Source organism: Ornithorhynchus anatinus, chromosome 18, assembly GCF_004115215.2.
Source record: "Ornithorhynchus anatinus isolate Pmale09 chromosome 18, mOrnAna1.pri.v4, whole genome shotgun sequence".
Lineage (NCBI taxonomy): Eukaryota > Metazoa > Chordata > Mammalia > Monotremata > Ornithorhynchidae > Ornithorhynchus > Ornithorhynchus anatinus.
Genome location: NC_041745.1, coordinates 42,806,968 through 42,826,587, shown reverse-complemented (window position 1 = coordinate 42,826,587; position 19,620 = coordinate 42,806,968). Strand labels below are relative to the sequence as shown.

The 19,620-nt window shown below is 51.5% G+C and overlaps 1 protein-coding gene across 11 annotated transcripts in view; it reads left to right on the top strand.

Moving 5' to 3' along the window:
* PATJ (PATJ crumbs cell polarity complex component) overlaps positions 1–19,620 on the top strand; it is a 224,080-nt gene that overhangs the window by 170,330 nt on the left and 34,130 nt on the right. For 10 of the 11 annotated variants that reach the window (XM_029083120.2, XM_039914706.1, XM_029083123.2 and 7 more), the window contains 4 exons: positions 1,995–2,093; positions 8,598–8,672; positions 10,292–10,409; positions 10,845–10,978. In XM_029083120.2, the coding sequence (XP_028938953.1) occupies positions 1,995–2,093; positions 8,598–8,672; positions 10,292–10,409; positions 10,845–10,978 (426 nt within the window). The remainder of the gene's footprint in view (positions 1–1,994; positions 2,094–8,597; positions 8,673–10,291; positions 10,410–10,844; positions 10,979–19,620) is intronic. The other variant, XM_029083116.2, reaches the window with a different exon arrangement.

Sequence of the window (19,620 nt, the reverse complement as noted above, 5' to 3'; positions counted from 1 at the left end):
ACAAATATCGTTAAAATAACAATAATCAAAACTACCCAGTGATTTTTCCTTCCTTTTATTCCTCCATTTTCTAAAGTTGAAAAGGCTATTCTTGACAGACTGCATTTCTTCTCTGATTTGTTACTAATCATATAAGGGGAAAAAAATAACCCGTGTTCCAGTTCAGCATAGCAGATGTAGGTAAAAAAAAAAAAAAAAACCACTAAAAAATCAGGTTGGAAAGACTCCACTACAGCAGGCAAGTGGTGGAGTCAGAATTAGAACCCAGCTCCTAGGGAAGCAGCCTGTCCTAGTTGAAGGAACCTGGGCTCGGGAGTCAGAGGATGTGGGTTCTAATTCCGGCTCCACCCCTTGTCTGCTGTGTGCCCTTGGGCAGGCCACTTGTCTGTGCCTCAGTTACCTCATCTGTAAAATGGGAATTAAGACCGTGAGCCCTACGTGGGACACGCTGATTACCTTGTATCTCTCCCAGCGCTTAGAAGAGTGTTTGGTACGTAGTAAGTCCTTAACAAATATAATTATTATTATTATTATAAAGGGCGGGTATGGGATTCGGAAAAGCCTCAGTTCTAGGCCTGGCTTTGCCGCTGGACTGCTGTGTGACCTTGGGCAGGTCACTTTACTTCTCTGCCCCTCAGTTCCCTCTTCCGTGGAAATGGGGAGAAAGACCTTGAGCCCCGTTTGGGACATAGCTGGTGTCCAACCTGATAGTTGCAGCGTGGCTCACTGGAAAGAGCGCGGGCTTGCGAGTCAGAGGTCATGGGTTCGAATCCCGGCCCTGCCACTTGTCAGCCGTGTGACTGTGGGCGAGTCACTTAACTTCTCTATGCCTCAGTTCCCTCATCGGGAAAATGGGGATTAAGACTCTGAGCCTCACGCGGGACAACCTGATTACCCTGTATCCACCCCAGCGCTTAGAACAGTGTTCTGCACGTAGTGAGCCCTTAACAAATACCAACATTATTATTACCCCAGGATTTAGTAGAGGGTCTGGCACATAGGAAGTGCCTATCAATTATAAAAAATAAAATAAAAAGGTCCTCTGACTCCCAGGCCAGGACTCTTTCCAGTAGGCCATGCTGCTGCTCAGACGTATTCGTAGATAAACACGTTATTGTGGCGGGATTGTTTGCCTACTCTCAAAAAGCTTAGAATCATGCCCTCTAGGGCTACCCGCAGTGGAGAGGTTTAAGCCGAAGCGTCGAAGTTGATTCGCCTATGCTGGGCAACAGAGATATGGGAAAGAGTCAAAGTTGGAGGTTCAAGCGATCAAAACGTGGATCAAAAACAGCGGCAGAGCCTCAGGTTTGTACTGTGTAGAAGAACGCAGTGGTAAACCACCTCTGTCTCTTTTCCAAGAAACTCTGTGGCTAAGTGTACCGGAGAGATTTTATGGCAGAGGATGGGATAATAATAATACTAATGTTGGTATTTGTTAAGCGCTTACTATGTGCAGGGCGCTGTTCTAAGCGCTGGGGTAGATAGAGGGTAATCCGGTTGTCCCACGTGAGGCTCACAGTTAATCCCCATTTCACAGACGCGGTAACTGAGACAGGGAGAAGTTAAGTAATAATAATAATGTTGGGATCTGTTAAGCGCTCACTAGGTGCCGAGCACCGTTCTAAGCGCTGGGGTAGACACGGGGGAATCGGGCCGTCCCACGTGGGGCTCACAGTCTTCATCCCCGTTTTACAGATGAGGTCACTGAGGCACCGAGAAGTGAAGTGACTCGCCCAAAGTCACACAGCTGACGAGTGGCCCGGGCCGGGATTCGAACCCCTGACCTCTGACTCCAAAGCCCGTGCTCTTTCCACTGAGCCACGCTGCTTCCCCAATGGGATGTCCTGGAGAGGGTGCGTCCGTGGCTCCTCTTGTGGGTCGGGAACGACTCGACGGCCTTCAGAGAAGAATACCAGTGGGGAGGGAGTTTCGCAAGCTGGATTGGGGGAAGCGTAGAGGATTTTTTTTTCCATTTATTGTGAACTCTGTCCTAGGATCAGAGTGGCCCCGAACCACTGAGCAGCAGCGGCGAAGATGACCCCAATCCCGACTTTCCCGTGCCAGCCTTTTCCGAAAGCGAACGGCCCGAACCTGTAAGTGACCCGCTCGGTGACTTCGTCCCCCATGTCGGTTTCACCGCGCTCCCGCATCCCTCGCTTCGTTCCCCTGCTAATGAGCCAATTCTTTTACGGTGTTTAAGCGCTTACTACGCGCCGAACACTGTACTTAGCGTTGGGGTAGGTATCGATCAATCAGGTCGGACGCGGTCCGTGTCCCCCGTGGGGCTCACAGTCTTACTCCCCATTTTACAGAGGAGGGAACTGAGGCCCAGAGAAGTGAAGCGACTTGCCCGAGGTCACACGGGAGACGAGTGGCGGAGACGGGATTAGAACCCCGGTCCTTCCGACCCCCGGGCCCAAGCTCTACCCCGGGCCCGCGGCGTCGTGACCCTGGGCAACTGTGTGCCTCAGTTACCTCATCTGTAAAACGGGGATTAAGACTGTGAGCCCCATGGGGACAGGGACTTTGTCCAGCCCGACCCAGTGCTCAGTACAGTGCCGGACACACAGTAAGCGATTAACAAATCCCATGAAAAGACCTGAAAGCAAATCCCACCCTTATTATTATCCTTATTATTATTATCCACTCGGCCAGGCTGCTTCTCCTCTGCTTTTCACTGCCATTCTCGTTGTCAAGAAAGAGGTGTTTGAGGTGGGTCCCGGACGCCGCCGGGCCTGCCGTGCAACTGAGGCAGCTCCTCCAAGTCTGAGTGCGATCTTGGAGTGATTTCCAGGGACTCTTGCACGACCCCCCCCCCCCCCCCCCAACTCAGAAAGCCCTCGAGTGAATTCCAGCCTTACCCAGTGGGAACTTGCGTTCCGGATCCTGCCGAGAGATCCCTTGACTTCTCTGTGCCTCAGTTCCCTCATCTGTAAAATGGGGATTAACTGTGAGCCTCACGTGGGACAATCCGATGACCCTGTATCTCCCCCAGCGCTTAGAACAGTGCTCTGCACATAGTAAGCGCTTAACAAATACCAACATTATTATTATTATTATTATCTTGTCAGGAAGCGTTGGTATCCGCCCCAGCGCTTAGTACAGTGCCTGACCACCGTAAGCGCAAAACAAACACCACGGTTAAATGAAACAGAGTTGGCAGACGTAGTCCTTGCCCGTAATTTCTAGACCGTGAACCCGGGGTGGGCAGGTCTCTATTTGTTGCTGAATTGTACTTTCCAAGCACTCAGTACAGTGCTCTGCACACAGTAAGCGCTCAATAAATACGATTGAATGAATGAATAACGAGCTCACCGTCTAGACAGGGGTTCAGTAATGAAGATGCCCTTCCTGGTAGTTTGCAAACTCATCCTTCAGTTCAAGGTAGCCGTACGGCTCGGGCAGTCAATTGGGCATTTACTGAGCTCCTACCGTGTGTGGCACTCAAAACGTAGCACCAGTCAACCAGGGGTATTTGTAGGGCGCTTCCCGTGTGCGGAGCACTGTACTAAACGCTTGAGAGAGCACGGCGTAAGAGTCGCAAGACATAATCCTCGCCAAGTGCCTACCAATTCCTTTATAATTTACTCTCCTGAGGAGTTTGTACGTTGCTCTGCAAAGGCAGTCAATAATTTGATCGATTACTTGAAAGACTTGGGATATCCTTGCTTGAAATCCCAAAGAAGTTGGCATTTCTGTCTTCCCATTCAAGAGACACTTAAGCATCTGGGTACCGCCAGGCAAAATGAATTATTTCTGGCTTTTCCCAAGATGGGTAATGAGCAGGCAGTATTTTTTCCTCTTTCTTGTTTCATTTTAACCTCCGTGTGATTGAATTATAGTGTGAAATGACTTCAGTGCTCCATGGAAATTGGTATTGTGTAAATTCCACTCCGAGGACGCTAACCTCTTAAATAAATGGCACATTTCTTCAGGCCGAGAGGAAGAGCTCAAACTCTCGAACGGCTCTGTTCTTGCCAGACTACTCGATCGCTCTCGTCTTCCTTTTTTTTTTTTTTCCCCATAATCTTGGTTGATGACAGTGCGCTTTCCTTTTCCAGGGTGGATCGGAATTTCTCTGTTCCCAGGGAAAAGCGGTGTCCCCCTTCTCCTGATCTCAAAATCGGGGGCCGTTTTGTTGATAGCCGGGCTGAAATCTCCAGAGAGGCCACTTCGTTCCGTACTGATAGAAGGAGCGAAGGAGAAGCAGCTTGTCCCAGTGGAAAGGACACCGTCCCGTAGTCAGAGGATCTGGATTCTAATCCCAGCTCCACCACTCGTCTGCCTGGTGACCCTGGACAAGTCACCTAACTTCACTATGCTTCCTTTACCTCATCTGTAAAATGGGGATTAAGACGGTGAACCCCGTGAGGAGCTTCAGTTTCCCCATCTGTAAAATGGGGATTCAATCGTACTCCTCCTGCTCAGACTGCGAAACCCGTGTGAGACAGGGACTGTGTCCAACCTGATTAACTTGTATCTACCCGAGGGCTTAGAGAGGTTTTGTAATAATTCTCTTTTATTACGTGGATTGTGTCCAACCTGATTAGCTTAGTACAGTGGCTGGCGCTTAATAATCGCTTTATCAATCGATCAGTTGTATCTGTTGAGCACTCACTGCGTGTGAGAGGACAACACAACAAAGTAACGGGGACATTCCCTGCCCGCGACGGATTTACGGTCTAGAGCGCGGGGAGACAGTCATTAATGTAAAGAAGTAAATTACAGATCTGGACGTAAGTGCTGCGGGGCTGGGAGCGGGGGCGGTGAATAATGGGAGCGGGTCAGGGTGTCGCAGAAGGGATGGGAAAAGAGGAAATGAGGGCGCAGTCAGGGAAGGCTTCTGGGAGGAGATGCGCCTTCAATAAGGCTTTGAAGGTGGGGAGAGTCACTGTGGGGAGGGAAGGCGTTCCAGGCCAGAGGCAGGATGTGGTCGCGAGTCTGGCGGCGAGATGGAGGCCCAGTGAGAAGGTCGGCATTAGAGGAGCGAAGCGTGCGGGCCGGGTTGGAGTAGGAGAGTAGCGAGGTGAGGTAGGAAGGGGGCAAAGGGAATTGGATGCTTTAAAACCAACGGCGAGGAGTTTCAGTCGGGCGCGGAGGCGGATGGGCAACCACTGGAGGTTCTTGAGGAGTGGGAAAACGCGGACTGAACGTTTTGACCCGGGCAGCGGAGAGAAGTACGGACTGGAGTGGAGAGAGGCCGGGAGGTCAGCAAGGAGGCTGATGCAGTAATCAAGGCAGGACAGGATACGTGCTTGGATTAACGTCGTAGCCCTTCGGATGGAGAGGAAAAGGCGGATTTCAGCGGCTTGAGTTTCTTCGATCAATAGATGGTATTTACTGGGCTCTCACTATGTGCAGAGCGCTGTAGTAAGCACTTGGGAATGGGCGACACTGGTTCCCCTCCCTCTTGCCCCTGTGTGAAGAGGAGAGGCTTGTGCTAAAGTAGTCTAAAGGAATTTAAAATCCGGAGAGAAGTGACTCCCTGAGGATCAGTGAAGTAGCCGCCTGCCGATGCTGCTTCTGCTCATTGCTTTTGTTAAGCGCTTACTATGTGCCAGGCACTGTACTAAACACCTGAGTGGATAAGCAGATCTTGTTGGACACAGTTCCTGTCCCACGTGGGGCTCACAGTCTTAATCCCCATTTTATAGATGAGGTCACTGAGACCTAGAGAAGTGAAGTGATTTGCCCAAGGTCTCACGGCAGACAGGTGGCGGAGCCGGGATTAGAACCCAGAGCCTCCCGGGCCCGGGCTCCAGCCACTAGGCCTCGCTGCTTCGCGCTCTGCCCGCCGCACTGATCAAAATAAGTGCACGTCTCGTCCCCGGTTGTTCTGGCCCTGCGCTCTAAATGGAAATCAGCCGGCTTCAAAGGAACATCTTGTTAAGGATTTGCTAATTGCTTCTTTTTTATTGCTGATTCCATTTTAGCTGGAAGCCATAGCCTAAGATGTCACAGCTCTTTAAAGTAATGAAAGAAGGCTAAAGTGCCCCTCTCGAATGAATCCGTCTCTGAGAAGGCCAGGCGTTCACTCTAGTTCAGAAATGGCTACCAAAAAAAAAATAATATATATATATATGCTTTATTAATGGATAAGAGTGAAAGGGAAGGTTTTAAGACTAAACATGCCTTGCTCCACAGAATAATATCAGGGCGGCCCTGAGCAGGACCTGGGTTTTAATCCCCGCTCCTCCAAAAGTCTGCTATGTGAACTTGGGCAAGTCCCTTCACTTCTCTGGGCCTCAGTTCCCTCTTCTGCAAAATGGGGATTAAAATCAATAAATGAATTGTGGTATTTGTTAAGCGCTTAGTACGTGCAAAGCACTGTTCCAAGCGCTGGCGGATACAAGGTGATCAGGTTGTCCCACGTAGGGCTCACAGTTTTAATCCCCATTTGACAGATGAGGGAACTGAGGCACAGAGAAGTTATGTGACTTGCCCGAGGTCACACAGCTGACTAGAGGCGGAGCCGGGATTAGAACCCGTGACCTCTGACTCCCAAGCCCGCGCGCTTTCCACTGAGCCACGCTGCTTCTCTACACAGTCTGATTAAGACTGTGAGCCCCACGTGGGACAGGGACTGTGTCCAACCCGATTTATCTCGTATCTACCCCAGCGCTTTAGAACAGCGCTTAAATAGAGTAAGCACTTAAATGCCATTATCATTATTACTTCTCTGGGCTTCAGCTAACTCATCTGTAAAATGGGGATTAAGACTGTGAGCCCCATGTGGGACCGGGACTGATTAGCTTGTATCTACCCCAGCGCTTACAACAGTGCTTGACACATAGTAAGTGCTTAATAAATACCATCATCATTCTATGCGTTATGTACCCGGCTGATGTGGGGATTAGATTAGAAGCGGTGTGGCTCAGTGGAAAGAGCCCGGGCCTGGGAGTCAGAAGTCATGGGTTTGAATCCCGGCTCTGCCACTTGTCAGCTGTGGGACCGTGGGCGAGTCACTTCACTTCTCCGGGCCTCAGTTCCCTCATCTGTCAAATGGGGATCAACCGTGAGCCTCACGTGGGACGACCCGATGACCCTGTATCGGCCCCAGCGCTTAGAACGGTGCCCTGCACAGAGGAAGCGCTTAACAAATACCAACATTATTATTATAATTATTAGATGATTTGCCAGGTCAAACTGGTTTAGATTGACGATTCCTTTAGATACCTGGCCCCGGCCTTTTAATCGATCGAATCCGTGTGCTCAACTGTCTGTCCAGACCGACGCGGGCAACTTTGATAATGAGCAACTATTTCATCCATCGACGAAAGGTATCTCCTGAGCGCTTTCTGAATGCTTAGGGCCGTACTAAGTGCTTGGGAGAGAAGTTCCAAAGTGAGACATCCCCACCCTCAAAGCCCTGGCCATTTAATGGGGTTTTAAGTATATGTATCACTTTAAGTTTACGTATCACTTCCGTGCCTTTTCCCGAACCAATAACACTCGGCCACTGTGCTCAGGAGCACGGCCCAGAATGTCCGTGAACCTTTTGACCTAATTTAAGGACTCTACCACCTGGATATGCATCGGTAAAAGGGAATGAAACGCAATGAGCGTTTTGCACATTTGAAATCTGCTTCGTTATTAATAATAATGATGGGATTTGTTAAGCGCTTACTATGTGCAGAGCAGCGTTCTAAGCGCTGGGGTAGATACAGGGGAATCAGGTCGCCCCACGTGAGGCTCACAGTCAGTCCCCATTTTACAGATGAGGTCACTGAGGCCCAGAGAAGTGAAGCGACTTGCCCGCAGTCACACAAAGCACCGTGGCTCAGTGGAAAGAGCCCGGGCTTCGGAGTCAGAGGTCATGGGTTCGACCCTCGGCTCTGCCGCTTGTCAGCTGTGAGACCGTGGGCGGGTCACTTCTCTGTGCCTCAGTGACCGCATCTGTAAAATGGGGCTTAACCGTGAGCCTCACGTGGGACGACCCGATGACCCTGTATCTCCCCCAGCGCTTAGAACGGTGCTCTGCACATAGTAAGCGCTTAACAAATACCAACATTATTATTATTATCATTATTATTAAGTGGCAGATCCGGATTCCAACCCGTGACCTCTAACTCCCAAGCTCGGGCTCTTTCCACTGAGCCACGCTGCTTTGGTGGTTCAGAGTGGGTTTTGAAAAGCAAAGTTCAAAGCCCATCCATCCAGGATAACTGGCAGAGAACACAGTGCATTTTTTTTTTTTTATGGTATTAAGCCCTTAGTATGTTCCAGGCACTGTCCTAAACCCTGCGGTGGATACGAGCAAATCAGATCGGACTCGGTCCGTGTCCCACATGGGGCTCACAGTCATCCTCCCCATTTTCCAGAGGAGGGAAATGAGGCCCAGCGAAGTGACTGGCCCCAGGTCACCCCGCAGACAAGCGACGGGATTAGAACCCAGGTCCTCCTGACTCCCAGGCCTGCGCTGTCTCCACTAGGCCCCGCTGAAGGGTCTCTTAAAGCGAACGGTGAACGAGGGCAACCGGGCGTTGCGAGGAGGAACTGGCGGAGGACGATCGTGGGGTCGGATCGGGACCCCAGGCCGATCACCCTGAGTCCGGGCAGGCCGCAGAGCTTACCCCACTGTCTGTTTCCCGATTTAGGAAGCCACGTACCCGGGGCCCGGTGAGATGGGCGAGGCAGAGGGACAGACTGAGGCGGGCCACCGTTCAGACAACGTACGTGCCGAAGCTCCGTTTTCGCCGGGGGCGTGGTGAGGGTGGTGATGCTGATGGTGATGGTGGGGTGAGAGGGGAAGGTGGAGGGAAGAGAACTATAAGAAGACGAGGAGCTGAGAAGCAGCGTGGCCTAGCGGAAAGTGCACGGGCTTGGGAGTCGGAGTGATCTGGGTTCTAATCCCGGCTCCGCCACTTGTCTTCTGTGTGTTCTTGGGCAAGCCACTTCTCTGGGCCTCAGTTCCCTCATCTGTACAATGGGGTTGAAGACCGGGAGCCCCACGTGGGACAACCCGATTAGCTTGAATCCACCCCAGCCCTTAGAACAGTGCTCGGCACATAGTAAGCGCTTAACAAATACCCTCCTCCTCATCATTATTATTATTAATAACTAGAGGAGATAGGGAGGAGGTGATTCAAAGGAATGGTTTTCTTCTCCCTTTCCTCCCTCCCGCATTCAGCATCTTGGACCGGAACCTTTCCGTGTCCCCCGGGGAAGGGGCGGACTTATCATTCGTTTTGTCCCTTATTACGCAGTCCCACTTGCCAACGTCCACCCGGCAACCTTAAAGAGCACCTTAATCTTTTCAGGAGCCCGTGTGCACATTTGGAAAAAGACCAAATTTAGGGTGGGAAAATCTGCTTCTGGCTTCCTCTCCCTGTGTTATTTTTCAGGCCGATTGAGGCAGGCACTAAGAAGGGAGGAGGGGAGACAAGAAAGGTGGTCTCTACTAAGGATTCTGAACAAAAGATCGACAGGCAAAGTTTCTGGAAATCATGACTACGGCCTTGTTGGGCTTTTGCTTGCTTTTATTAATAATAATGGTGATTGTTAAGCGCGTACTGTGTGCCAAGCTCCGTTCTGTGCGCTGCAGTAGATACAAGTTAATCAAGTTGGACACGGTCTGCGTCACACTCTTATTCATTCATTCATTCAATAGTATTTACTGAGCACTTACTATGTGCAGAGCACTGCACTAAGCGCTTGGAATGGACAAATCGGTAACAGATAGAGACGGTCCCTGCCCTTTGACGGGCTCCCGGTCTAATCGGGGGGAGACGGACAGACGAGAACAGTGGCAATAAATAAAATCAAGAACAATGGCAATAAATAGAATGAGAGAAGTTAAATGACTCTCCCAAGGTCACACAGCAGACATGTGGCGGACTCAGGATTAGAACCTAGGTCCTTCCGACTCCCAAGCCTGTACTCTATCCACTAAGCCACGCTGCATCTCAACGTCTTTTAGATGTTCTAAATCCCACCGGGAGACCCCCCCGACACAAAGTGAAGTTCCTCCTGGCACCGTGGTTGGAAAACCCCGCTCAGAACGGTGCTTGGCACATAGTAAGCGCTGAACAAGTCCCATAGTTATTAGAACGAGTCTGTGCCTCACTCCCTCTTTTCATAAGCCCTCCTGCTCCCACCAAGAACTGAGAGAAGAAGTCCGGCGATGGAAGGTCCATAAATGCAGCGACGGTAACGAGCCCGTCCTTCCCCCCGGGGCCGTTCTCTTCTCCAGCCGGGGCTGTGGGACCTCAACGTTTCATCCGGTCAGTTGCGCGTTACCTCCGTCCTCCCCGGCGTCCCGGATAAACGCGTTCCGTCTTCGCCTCCTCAGGTCGCCGGCCAGCTCAAGCAGGCGAGATATTCTTCCCAGACGGTGGCCGGTTCCCAAGAGATCTCCCTGGCACCGTCTCCTTCCTACCGTTCTGCAGAGGCCGAGTTCACCGGCTACGGTAGGAGCTTGTTGGTCTGTCAGTCGTTCGATCGGATTGATTGGGAGCTTGCAAGCTCTGTACTGAGCGCTTGAGAGAGTACAGTGTAAGAGACACATTCCCCGGACAGCGAGGACCTGAATTCTAATCCCCGCTCTGCCCTCGCCGTCTGTTTACCTCGAGCAAGTCACTCATTTTTCCATGCCTCAGTTTCCGTGTCTGTAAAATGGGGATTAAAACCGGAACCCCGTATGGGTCAGGGACTTGTGGATTATTTCGTACTTACCCAAGTGCGGTGAAATGATTTGCCCAAGGTCACGCAGCAGACAGGTGAGAGGGCCAGGGTTAGAACCCAGATCCTTCTGGCTCCCAGGCCCGTGCCCTATCCTCTAAGCGGCGCCTCGCTTCTCTTCCCCTGGCGATCTCACGGTGTTGGTTCTCCGACCTCTCTGTCAGGGAGCGCAGCCGCGCCTTTATCGGTGGATCCGGCGACGTGTCCCATCGTGCCCGGCCAGGAGATGATCATCGAGATCTCCAAGGGACGATCCGGCCTCGGGCTCAGCATCGTAGGAGGGAGAGACACTCCGCTGGTAAGTCCGTCCGGGGAGGTCGCGGAGGGATTCTCCCAGCCCTCCCGCTGCTGCCGGGAATTTGCCTGTTATAGCGATGTAAGCGGTGTGAAGTTGTTTCTCCAGCGCGTGGCTCAGCGGAAAGAGCCCGGGCCTGGGAGTCAGAAGGTCATGGGTTCTCATTCCGGCTCCGCCACGTGTCGGCTGGGTGACCTCGGGCAAGTCGCTTCACTTCTCCGGACCTCAGTTCCCTCATCTGTAAAATGGGGATGAAGACCGTGCGTCCAAATGGGGACGGGGACCGCGTCCAACCCGATCGTCCCGTATCTACCCCGGCGCCGGTAACGGATTCCGTAATTATCGTCATTATGGTTAATAATAATTGCGATTGATAAGATAAATAATTATCATCACTATACATAACCGTGATGTGAATAATTATGATTAAAAATAAGAATCGAGCAGCGCTGCTTTCCCAAGTGCTTAGCACGGTGCTCTGCGCGTGGAAAGCCCCCAATAAATGCCACCGATTGAAACCTCCAAAAGGCACTAGGGCAGCCTGCTCGCTATAATGTACCTCCCCGCTTGCGAGGTTGTAAATCTCCGTGTCCCTCCCCAGGGTGAGGACCACTTAAAAATGAGCGATGGGACGCAGCGTTTATCCCACGACCTTAAGGTATCTGGTCAAAAGCCGGGAGCTGAGGCAACACGAGAAATATACGGCCGTGGAGTGGTGGTGAGGTTAAGTAAACAGCTTCGGGTGGGGGGGGACGTCTAACTGGTGACTGTCGATCTGTTTACCCGGAATAAAAGCCTTTTTTTTTTTTCCCATTAAATGCTTTTTAAGAACCCTGGCAGGGTGCTGAGTGTAATGGAGTCTCTGGGCTGTGCTAACCGTTTCTCTGGGGAAGCCTCCTTTCGGCGGGGAGATGGCGGAGGGAAGCCGGGGGAGGACCGGAGGAAAAACCCCTAAAAATCCGGCCCCCTCTCCTCGCCCCACCGCACACCTCGCAGGCAAAACTGTGGAGAAGCCGACCCGGTTCCATCCACGCGATCTGATTCTCTCCCCCTCTGGACCGTAAACTCCTTCGGGGCAGGGAATGTGCCCGTTTATTGCTTTATTTTGCTTCTGCTGAGTGACCTTGGGCAAGTCACTTCATTTCTCCGGGCCTCCGTTACCTCATCCGCCAAATGGGGTTTGAGACTCTGAGCCCCACGTGGGGAAGGGACCGTGTCCGACCCGATTTGCTTGGATCCACCCCAGGGCTTAGAACAGCACTGAACAAATACCATCGTTATTATTATTATTATCATCATTAAGCACTCAACAGATATGACTGAATGAGTAAATGAATGAATGAAGATTCCTAAGAACAGAGGGGCCCGTTGGTCTCTTCGGGACGTGCTGGACTGAACAGATTTTACATCGCCAAGCGAGGACGCCCATTAAGAGTTGGTATTTGTTAAGCGCTTACTATGTGCAGAGCGCGGTTCTAAGTGCTGGGGTAGATACAGGGTCATCAGGTCGTCCCACGTGAGGCTCACAGTCTTCATCCCCATTTTGCAGATGAGGGAACCGAGGCACAGAGGAGTGAAGTGACCTTGCCCACGGTCACGCAGCTGCCGAGTGACAGAGCCGGGATTCGAACCCATGACCTCTGACTCCCAAGCCCGTGCTCTTTCCACCGAGCCACGCTGCTTCCCGAAATCAGACCGACGTCCTGGGCCCCCGGCCGGGGTCCGCTGGGATTTCTCCCTCGCATCTAGGGCCTCCTCGTCATTATGGAAAACCAGGGGACGCAGAGCCTCCCGGCCTCACCGCACTTACGTTGCTCCCGAGGGACCCGGGGAAGGAGGAGGGGGAAGAGGGACGAAGCGGGAGGTAAGGAGAAAGACGAGAGGATCCTGGCGTGAGGCTGTGGAATAATAATAATAATAACGGTATTTATTAAGCGCTTACTATGTGCAAAGCGTCGTTCCAAGCGCTGGGATGAGAAGCAGCGTGGCAAAGTGGAAAGGGCCCCGGCTTTCGAGACAGAGGTCATGGGTTCCAATCCCCCCTCGGCCACTCGTCAGCTGGGTGACTTTGGGCGAGTCACTTCACTTCTCGGTGCCTCGTCTGTCAAATGAGGATTGAGACTGTGAGCCCCACATGGGACAACCTGATTAGCTTGTATCTATCCCAACACTTAGAACAGTGCTCGGCGCATGGTAAGCGCTTAACGGATACCGTCGTCGTCGTCATCGTCGTCATACGAAGTAATCAGGTTGGACACGGTCCCTGTCCCACGTGGGGCTTGTGGTCTTCATCCCCGTTTTACAGATGAGGAGTCTGAGGCCCAGAGAAGTGACTTGCCTCTGGTCACACAGCAGACAAGCGGCTGAGCCGGGATTAGAACCCGTGTCCTCTCGGCTCCCGAGCTCTTGCCGTGAGTCCGTGCCGCTTCCCGCGAGGCCTTCCGGAGGTGGGGAAGGGAAGCCCAACTTCAGCCTCTGCAGCGGAGCGTCAGGGAACATCTTCCGACACCACTTGCCTTGGACATCAGTCGGACCCCTCTCGGGGGCAGCGTCCACTTTGGCCGAACCGCCTGGATAACCCTTCTAAATTATAATAATGGTATTTGTTAAGCGCTTACTATGTGCCGGGCACCGTACTAAGCACTGGGGTGGATAAAAGCAAAGCAGGTTGGACACATCCCTGTCCCATGTGGGGGTCAAAGACTTGATCCTCATTTTACAGATAAGGTAACTGAGGTCCAGAGAAGTGGCGACTTCCTGAAGGCCACACAGCAGACAAGTGGCGGGGCCGGGATTAGAACCCATGACCTTCTGGCTCCCAGGCCCGGGCTGTACCCGCTAGGCAATGCCACTTCCAACTACGCCAAGTTGCTTCGTGCGAGTCTCTCCTCATGCCACGCCGAGGGCGTCTTGGTGACCCTCTCAATCCCACGCTGGCAGGGACGATCCCCTCGTGGCCTGCTCCGTGTCCCGATTCAAAAGTTGCTTCCGGGAAGCAGTGTGGCCCAGTGGGAAGATCCCGGGCCTGGGGAACCGGAGGACCTGGATTCTAATCCTGGCTCTGCCACTCGTCTGTGGCGAGTCCCTTAAATTCTCTGTGCCTCAGTTTCCTCAACTGCTAAATGGGGGTTCCACACATTTCTCCCTCCCACTTGACTTCGAGCCTCATACGGGACGGGGACCGCGTCTGGCTTAATTAACTTCTATCTACAGCGCTTGGCGCTTAGTAAGCGCTTAAATAATAATCACGACATTTGTTAAGCACTTACTATGTGCCAGACACTGTACTAAGCCCTGGGGTGGATCCAAGCAAATCAGGTTGGACACAGTCCCTGTCCTGCAGAGGGCTCACGGTCTTAATCCCCATTTTACAGATGAGGTAACTGAGGCCCAGAGAAGTGAAGCGACTTTCCTAAGGCCACGCGGCAGACTGTTATCATCATCACCCCGGCGCTCAGAACATAGTAAGCGCTTAACAAAGACCTTTAAAAAAAACCTCCCGAGACACCCGGCCGACCCAGCGCCTTTCTAGAGTTCCCGTCCGCGTGAATCCTTGAAACGGTTAAAAAGTTACCAGTAGGAAACTGTTGTTTGGCAAAGTGATCTTGTGTTTTATTCTCCTCCCTAAAATGAACTTGCATGTTCCTCGCTGAGCCTGGTTTACTTTGGCCCGCCACTCCTAGAAGCAGAGTTCTTTTTTATCACTCTTACTTAAGTCATATATTTTTACAGCAAACAATCTTATTACCTTAGTTTTATTATTTTAAAATCAAAGGAGAGCTGGCAAATGCCTGTGACTGCAGACTGCAGGAATGTTAATGAATAGCGCCATTGAATTTCCAGGCTTGAACGTTTCTGATCTCAAAGAATATAACGGTAAGCAAAAATATTATGCAAGCTGAAGAAAATTTAAATAAATAAAGACCAGATGGAGCTATAGGGACCCATAAAATGTAACACAAATATTATCCATTTCCCTAAAATAAATCTATATTTCAGTTTGAAAAATCGTATTCGCATTCATGCCGTGGCTTAACTCGCCCTGATTTTTATATATATATATATAAAACTTGGCAAATGAACGCCTTTTCAAGGAAGAGTTTGTTTGGAAATAGGAAACAGACTCACTCTGGACCTTGGGAAGGGAAGCCGTTTCACATCCTGAAATGTAAAACATTTTCACGTTAACCCGGCAATTGGTTTTTACCTTATGCTGCCGTTTTGCCCGCAGCACCCTTGAGCTTTACATTTTGGGAATCCGTCAGCGTCGCAGGAGTTTGAAGAATTCTTCCGGACTCTTAGTTGCAGGAAAGGTTCGGTGAGGAGGCGGGCCAGACAGATACCGGGTTTGGGTCTGCGTCTTGCCCTTCCACCCTTTCCGCCGACGAGCTCAAGTCGCGGGATCTTCAACTCGAGACCTGAGAGCCCAGGAGCAAGGTTGAGTGCGTGAGCTCACCCTGCTACTCGTCCAGCCTGCATTTAGGATGCCTCCGGAGCCCGGGCCCGAGAGTCGGAAGGACCTGGGTTCTAATCCCGGCTCCGCCACCCATTTGCCGGGTGATCTTGGCTAAGTCACTTCACTTCTCTGGGCCTCAGTTCCCTCATCTGTAAAATGGGGATGAAGACTGTGCGTCCCATGTGGGACAGGGCCTGTGCCCCACCCGATTAGCTTGTATAACGTTGGTATTTGTTAAGCGCTTACTATGTGCAGAGCACTGTTCTAAGCGCCGGATCTCCCCCAGCGCTTAGAAAAGTGCTTAGACACATATTAAGAGCCGAACAAACGCCATTATCATAGTAATTAGGGTATTTGTTAAGCGCTTACTATGCCCCAAGCACTGTTCTAAGCGCTGGGGTTGATACAAGGGAATCAGGTTGTCCCACGTGGGGCTCACAGTCTTAATCGCCATTTGACAGAAGAGGGAACTGAGGCGCAGAGAAGTTAATTGGCTTGCCCAAGGTCGCACAGATGTCTAGTGGCGGAGCCGGGATTAGAACCCACATCCTCTGACTCCCAAGCCCGGGCTCTTTCCACTAAGCCACGGCTATGCACCCGCAGGTGGATGTCGCTGTCAAAGGCATTGTCTTCGAGTATGAAATCAGCTCTGTTTATTTACATATCCCTCAGATTGCCTTGCCTGGGTCAGGGACCGGAAGATATTTTTCTTCTTTGACATCATTCTTTCTGTCCTCTTTGCTCTGGAACGTCTGCTGTGTGACCCTGGGCAAGTCATTTCACTTCTCCGTGCCCCAGATACCTCATCTGCAAAATGGGGATTGGGACTGTGAGCCCCACGTGGGACGGGGACCGTGTCCAAGCCGCTTTGCTCGTACCCACCACCCCAGCGCTTAGGACGGCGCCTGCCACATGGTAAGCGCCTAACAGATACCATCATCATCATTACTATTATTCTAATCGCATCAGATCCCAATCGCAGATACAGACCCAAAGCTCGCCACTGGGAAACGGCGTGGAGAAAAGCATTCTATTTGGGGAAGGGAGGGAAAGGCGATTTGGGTCCTCCATCTGACCTCGGAGCAGAGAGAAAAATCACCGGCTTCGAAAGGTGAACTTAACTCTTTCGGTAGTTTGCGGAACAGTAATTTCCTAAATCCCTCCCCGAGGGCCTGCCCGAGTTATTGGACTTTTAAAGAGGGAACAACTTACTCCCAAGAGGTTGAGCCTAGGCTGAGCCTTCTAATTTCGCTCAGAAAGTTCGCCAACTCCATATCGTGGCTCGCGCTTCCCGCTCTAAGGGGGCACTTAAGCCTAATTAGGCCTAGGGCGTATTTGCACTTTCCAAACCGAGAAAATGAGATTCTTCCAGAGTTGTCGTAGAAGTTTTCCACTCAGATGTTTTATGGGCGGGCAGGCTTGAAATCGGGAAAGCGCCCTTGGAGTTGATGAAGGACAACCAGCAAAAATAAATACCCCGTCCAGACCTCGGGGGAGATACGATAAGTAAATGCAGCGTGGGCAGCTGTGGGAGGAACACATTCCAGTGTGTTTCTCGTGCGCTCGTTAAATCTCTCCACGGCAGCACGGGGGAAATGGAAGATTTCGTGTTTCATAAAGCGCCTTAGCCCCTAAAGGGACGGGGGTGAGAGGCAGCGATCCTCAGGAGCCGTCTCAGTTCCCCTACCTCGCAAGCCACAGGTTTGTGATCGGGCTAAAAATCACCTCGGCGATCGTATTTCGGTGCGTTGGCGAGTTATTTCATCTCCTCGTGGGTGGCGCTCGTTGGAAGAAGAGAAACCATCGAGTGGGCCGAGCGCAGCCTGGTTTACGTCGGTCTCGATACACGCGTGAAATTATCTTGTCCCTACCCCTGGCCCTTAGCACAAGGCTCAGCACCTTGTAAGAGCGTCTGTCCCCGGTGAAGCCTTTCCAACTGCAGTTTCAGATTTACAGCTTCAGTAAAGTTGGATGTCTTTGGAAGGCACAGAGATAATTCAGTCCTCGACACCTTCCCTCTCTGTGTCACTGCAGGTGCATCCATAATGTAGCCTGAAAGAGAGGGAGGGAGAGAGATGGTTGGGGGTGAGCTGGTGATGTTGCTTGCGACTGAAGCGATTGTGAGGATGGTAAGGATAGACGGCGAGAATAGAGACTCCGTAGCGTCGGCTTCAAAGCGCTCAGTCGCCTTTCCTTAGAACAGTGCTTGGCTCACAGTAAGCACTTCACAAAGACCATCACTGTTCTCCTACCACAACGCCACCCACACGCTTCCGTATCCACCCCAGCGCTTAGTACGGCACCTGGCACGTAGTAAACGCCTAACAAATATCGCCGGTATTATTATTACGGTTGTAGGGCGTCGCTCTCTTAGTGCGCCCGAGGTCATACCGGCCTTCTCGATTTTGTTTTATTTCTTGGCGGGTCCGTCCGTTCCCCGAACACGCTCAGGGATAATATTCAGCGCCTCATAGCCGGCAACGATCTTTGGTTGTATCTGCGGCTCGCCGGTGCATCCTGGTAGTAGTCCTTGGGCTATTTGTTCATTCAGTCGTATTTATTGAGGGTTTACTGTGTGCAGAGCACCGTACTGAGCGCTTGGACTGTACAGGATATCCCTAGCCCTGATCTAATTTAATGTCGGTCTCCCCCAGTAGACTTTAATCTTCATAACAATAATAATAACAGGCAGGTAGGGCTCATACCTATCATCTCTGTCGTACTTTCCCAAGTACTTGGGACAGAGCTGTGCACACGGTCAGCACTCAGTAAATATCATTGATTGATTGGATGTCAGGGAAGATGAATAATAACGCTGGATATTTACGAAGGACGTACTCTGTGTCAAGCACTGTTCTAAGAGCTGCCGGAGGTACGAGCTAATCTGATTGGACGCAGTCCCTGCCCCGCGTGGGGCTCGCAGTCTCTGTTCCCATTTTACAGATGAAGTGTCTGAGGCACAGGGAAGTGACTTGCCTAAGGTCTCACAGCAGACAAGTGGGGGAGCTGGGGTTAGAACCCGGGCTCGTGTTTTATCCGCCGGGCCAGGCCGCTTCCCCAGCACCGATTCTCCTGTTGGAGCCAGAATCCTGGGAGGGCTAACACAGAAATGGCATTTCTTACGTCTTTGGTGTGGCCGTTTTCAGCTTCTTTTGGCACTGGGAAGTGTCTGGATGGATCCATTTGGATTCTCCAAGGATCCGTAGACGGATCTGGGCGACTGTAACCTCCTCGTGGACGGGGACGGCGTTTACGTATTCTGTTGTTTAAACTTTCCCAAGCCCTTAGTACAGTACTCTGACCACACTACGCGCTCAGTAAATACACTTGATTAATTAGAATTGGCGTCCCACAGAGAAGCAGCGTGGCTAAAGTGGAAAGAGCCCGGGCCTGGGAGTCAGAGGACGTGGCTTCTAATCCCGACTGTGCCGTTTGTCTGCTGTGGGGCCTCGTGCAAGTCGCTTCGCTTCTCTGGGCCTCAGTTCCCTCATCTGTAAAATGGGGATTAAGACTGTGAGCCCCACGTGGGACCACCTGATTATCTTGTAGCTCTCCCGGTGTTTAGAAGAGTGCTTGGGGCATACTGAGCTCTTAACAAATACCGTTAAATTGAGCATCGCCTTCAGCAGAGGGGTAAAGAGTGCCTGATCGGCTCTACCCAGCTCCTATACGAAAGCTGGAGCCACCGGAAAATAAACAGACCCACTTCATGCCTGCCTCCAGGTCCCGTTTTTACTTTGCCTCCACTACAAATATTTTTTTGCTACTTCTGAAGTGAAATAGGGATGGGTTCCGTGGCACTGCTAGCCTTAGGCTAACGAAAGCTCGAGTTGGTCTTTGGGATGTGGATCTCCTTCCACAGGCAGACCTGAGACCACCGTACTAATAATAATAATAACGTTGGTGTTTGTTAAGCGCTTACTATGTGCAGAGCACCGTTCTAAGCGCTGGGATAGATACAGGGTAATCAGGTCATCCCACATGAGGCTCACAGTTAATCCCCATTTTACAGATGAGGTCACTGAGGCATAGAAAAGTGACTTGCCCACAGTCACACAGCTGACAAGTGGCAGAGCTGGGATTCAAACCCACGACTCCCAAGCCCGGGCGCTTTCCGCTGAGCCACGCTGCTTCTCTAACGTTGGTATTTGTTAAGCACTTACTCCGTGCAGAGCACTGTTCTAAGCGC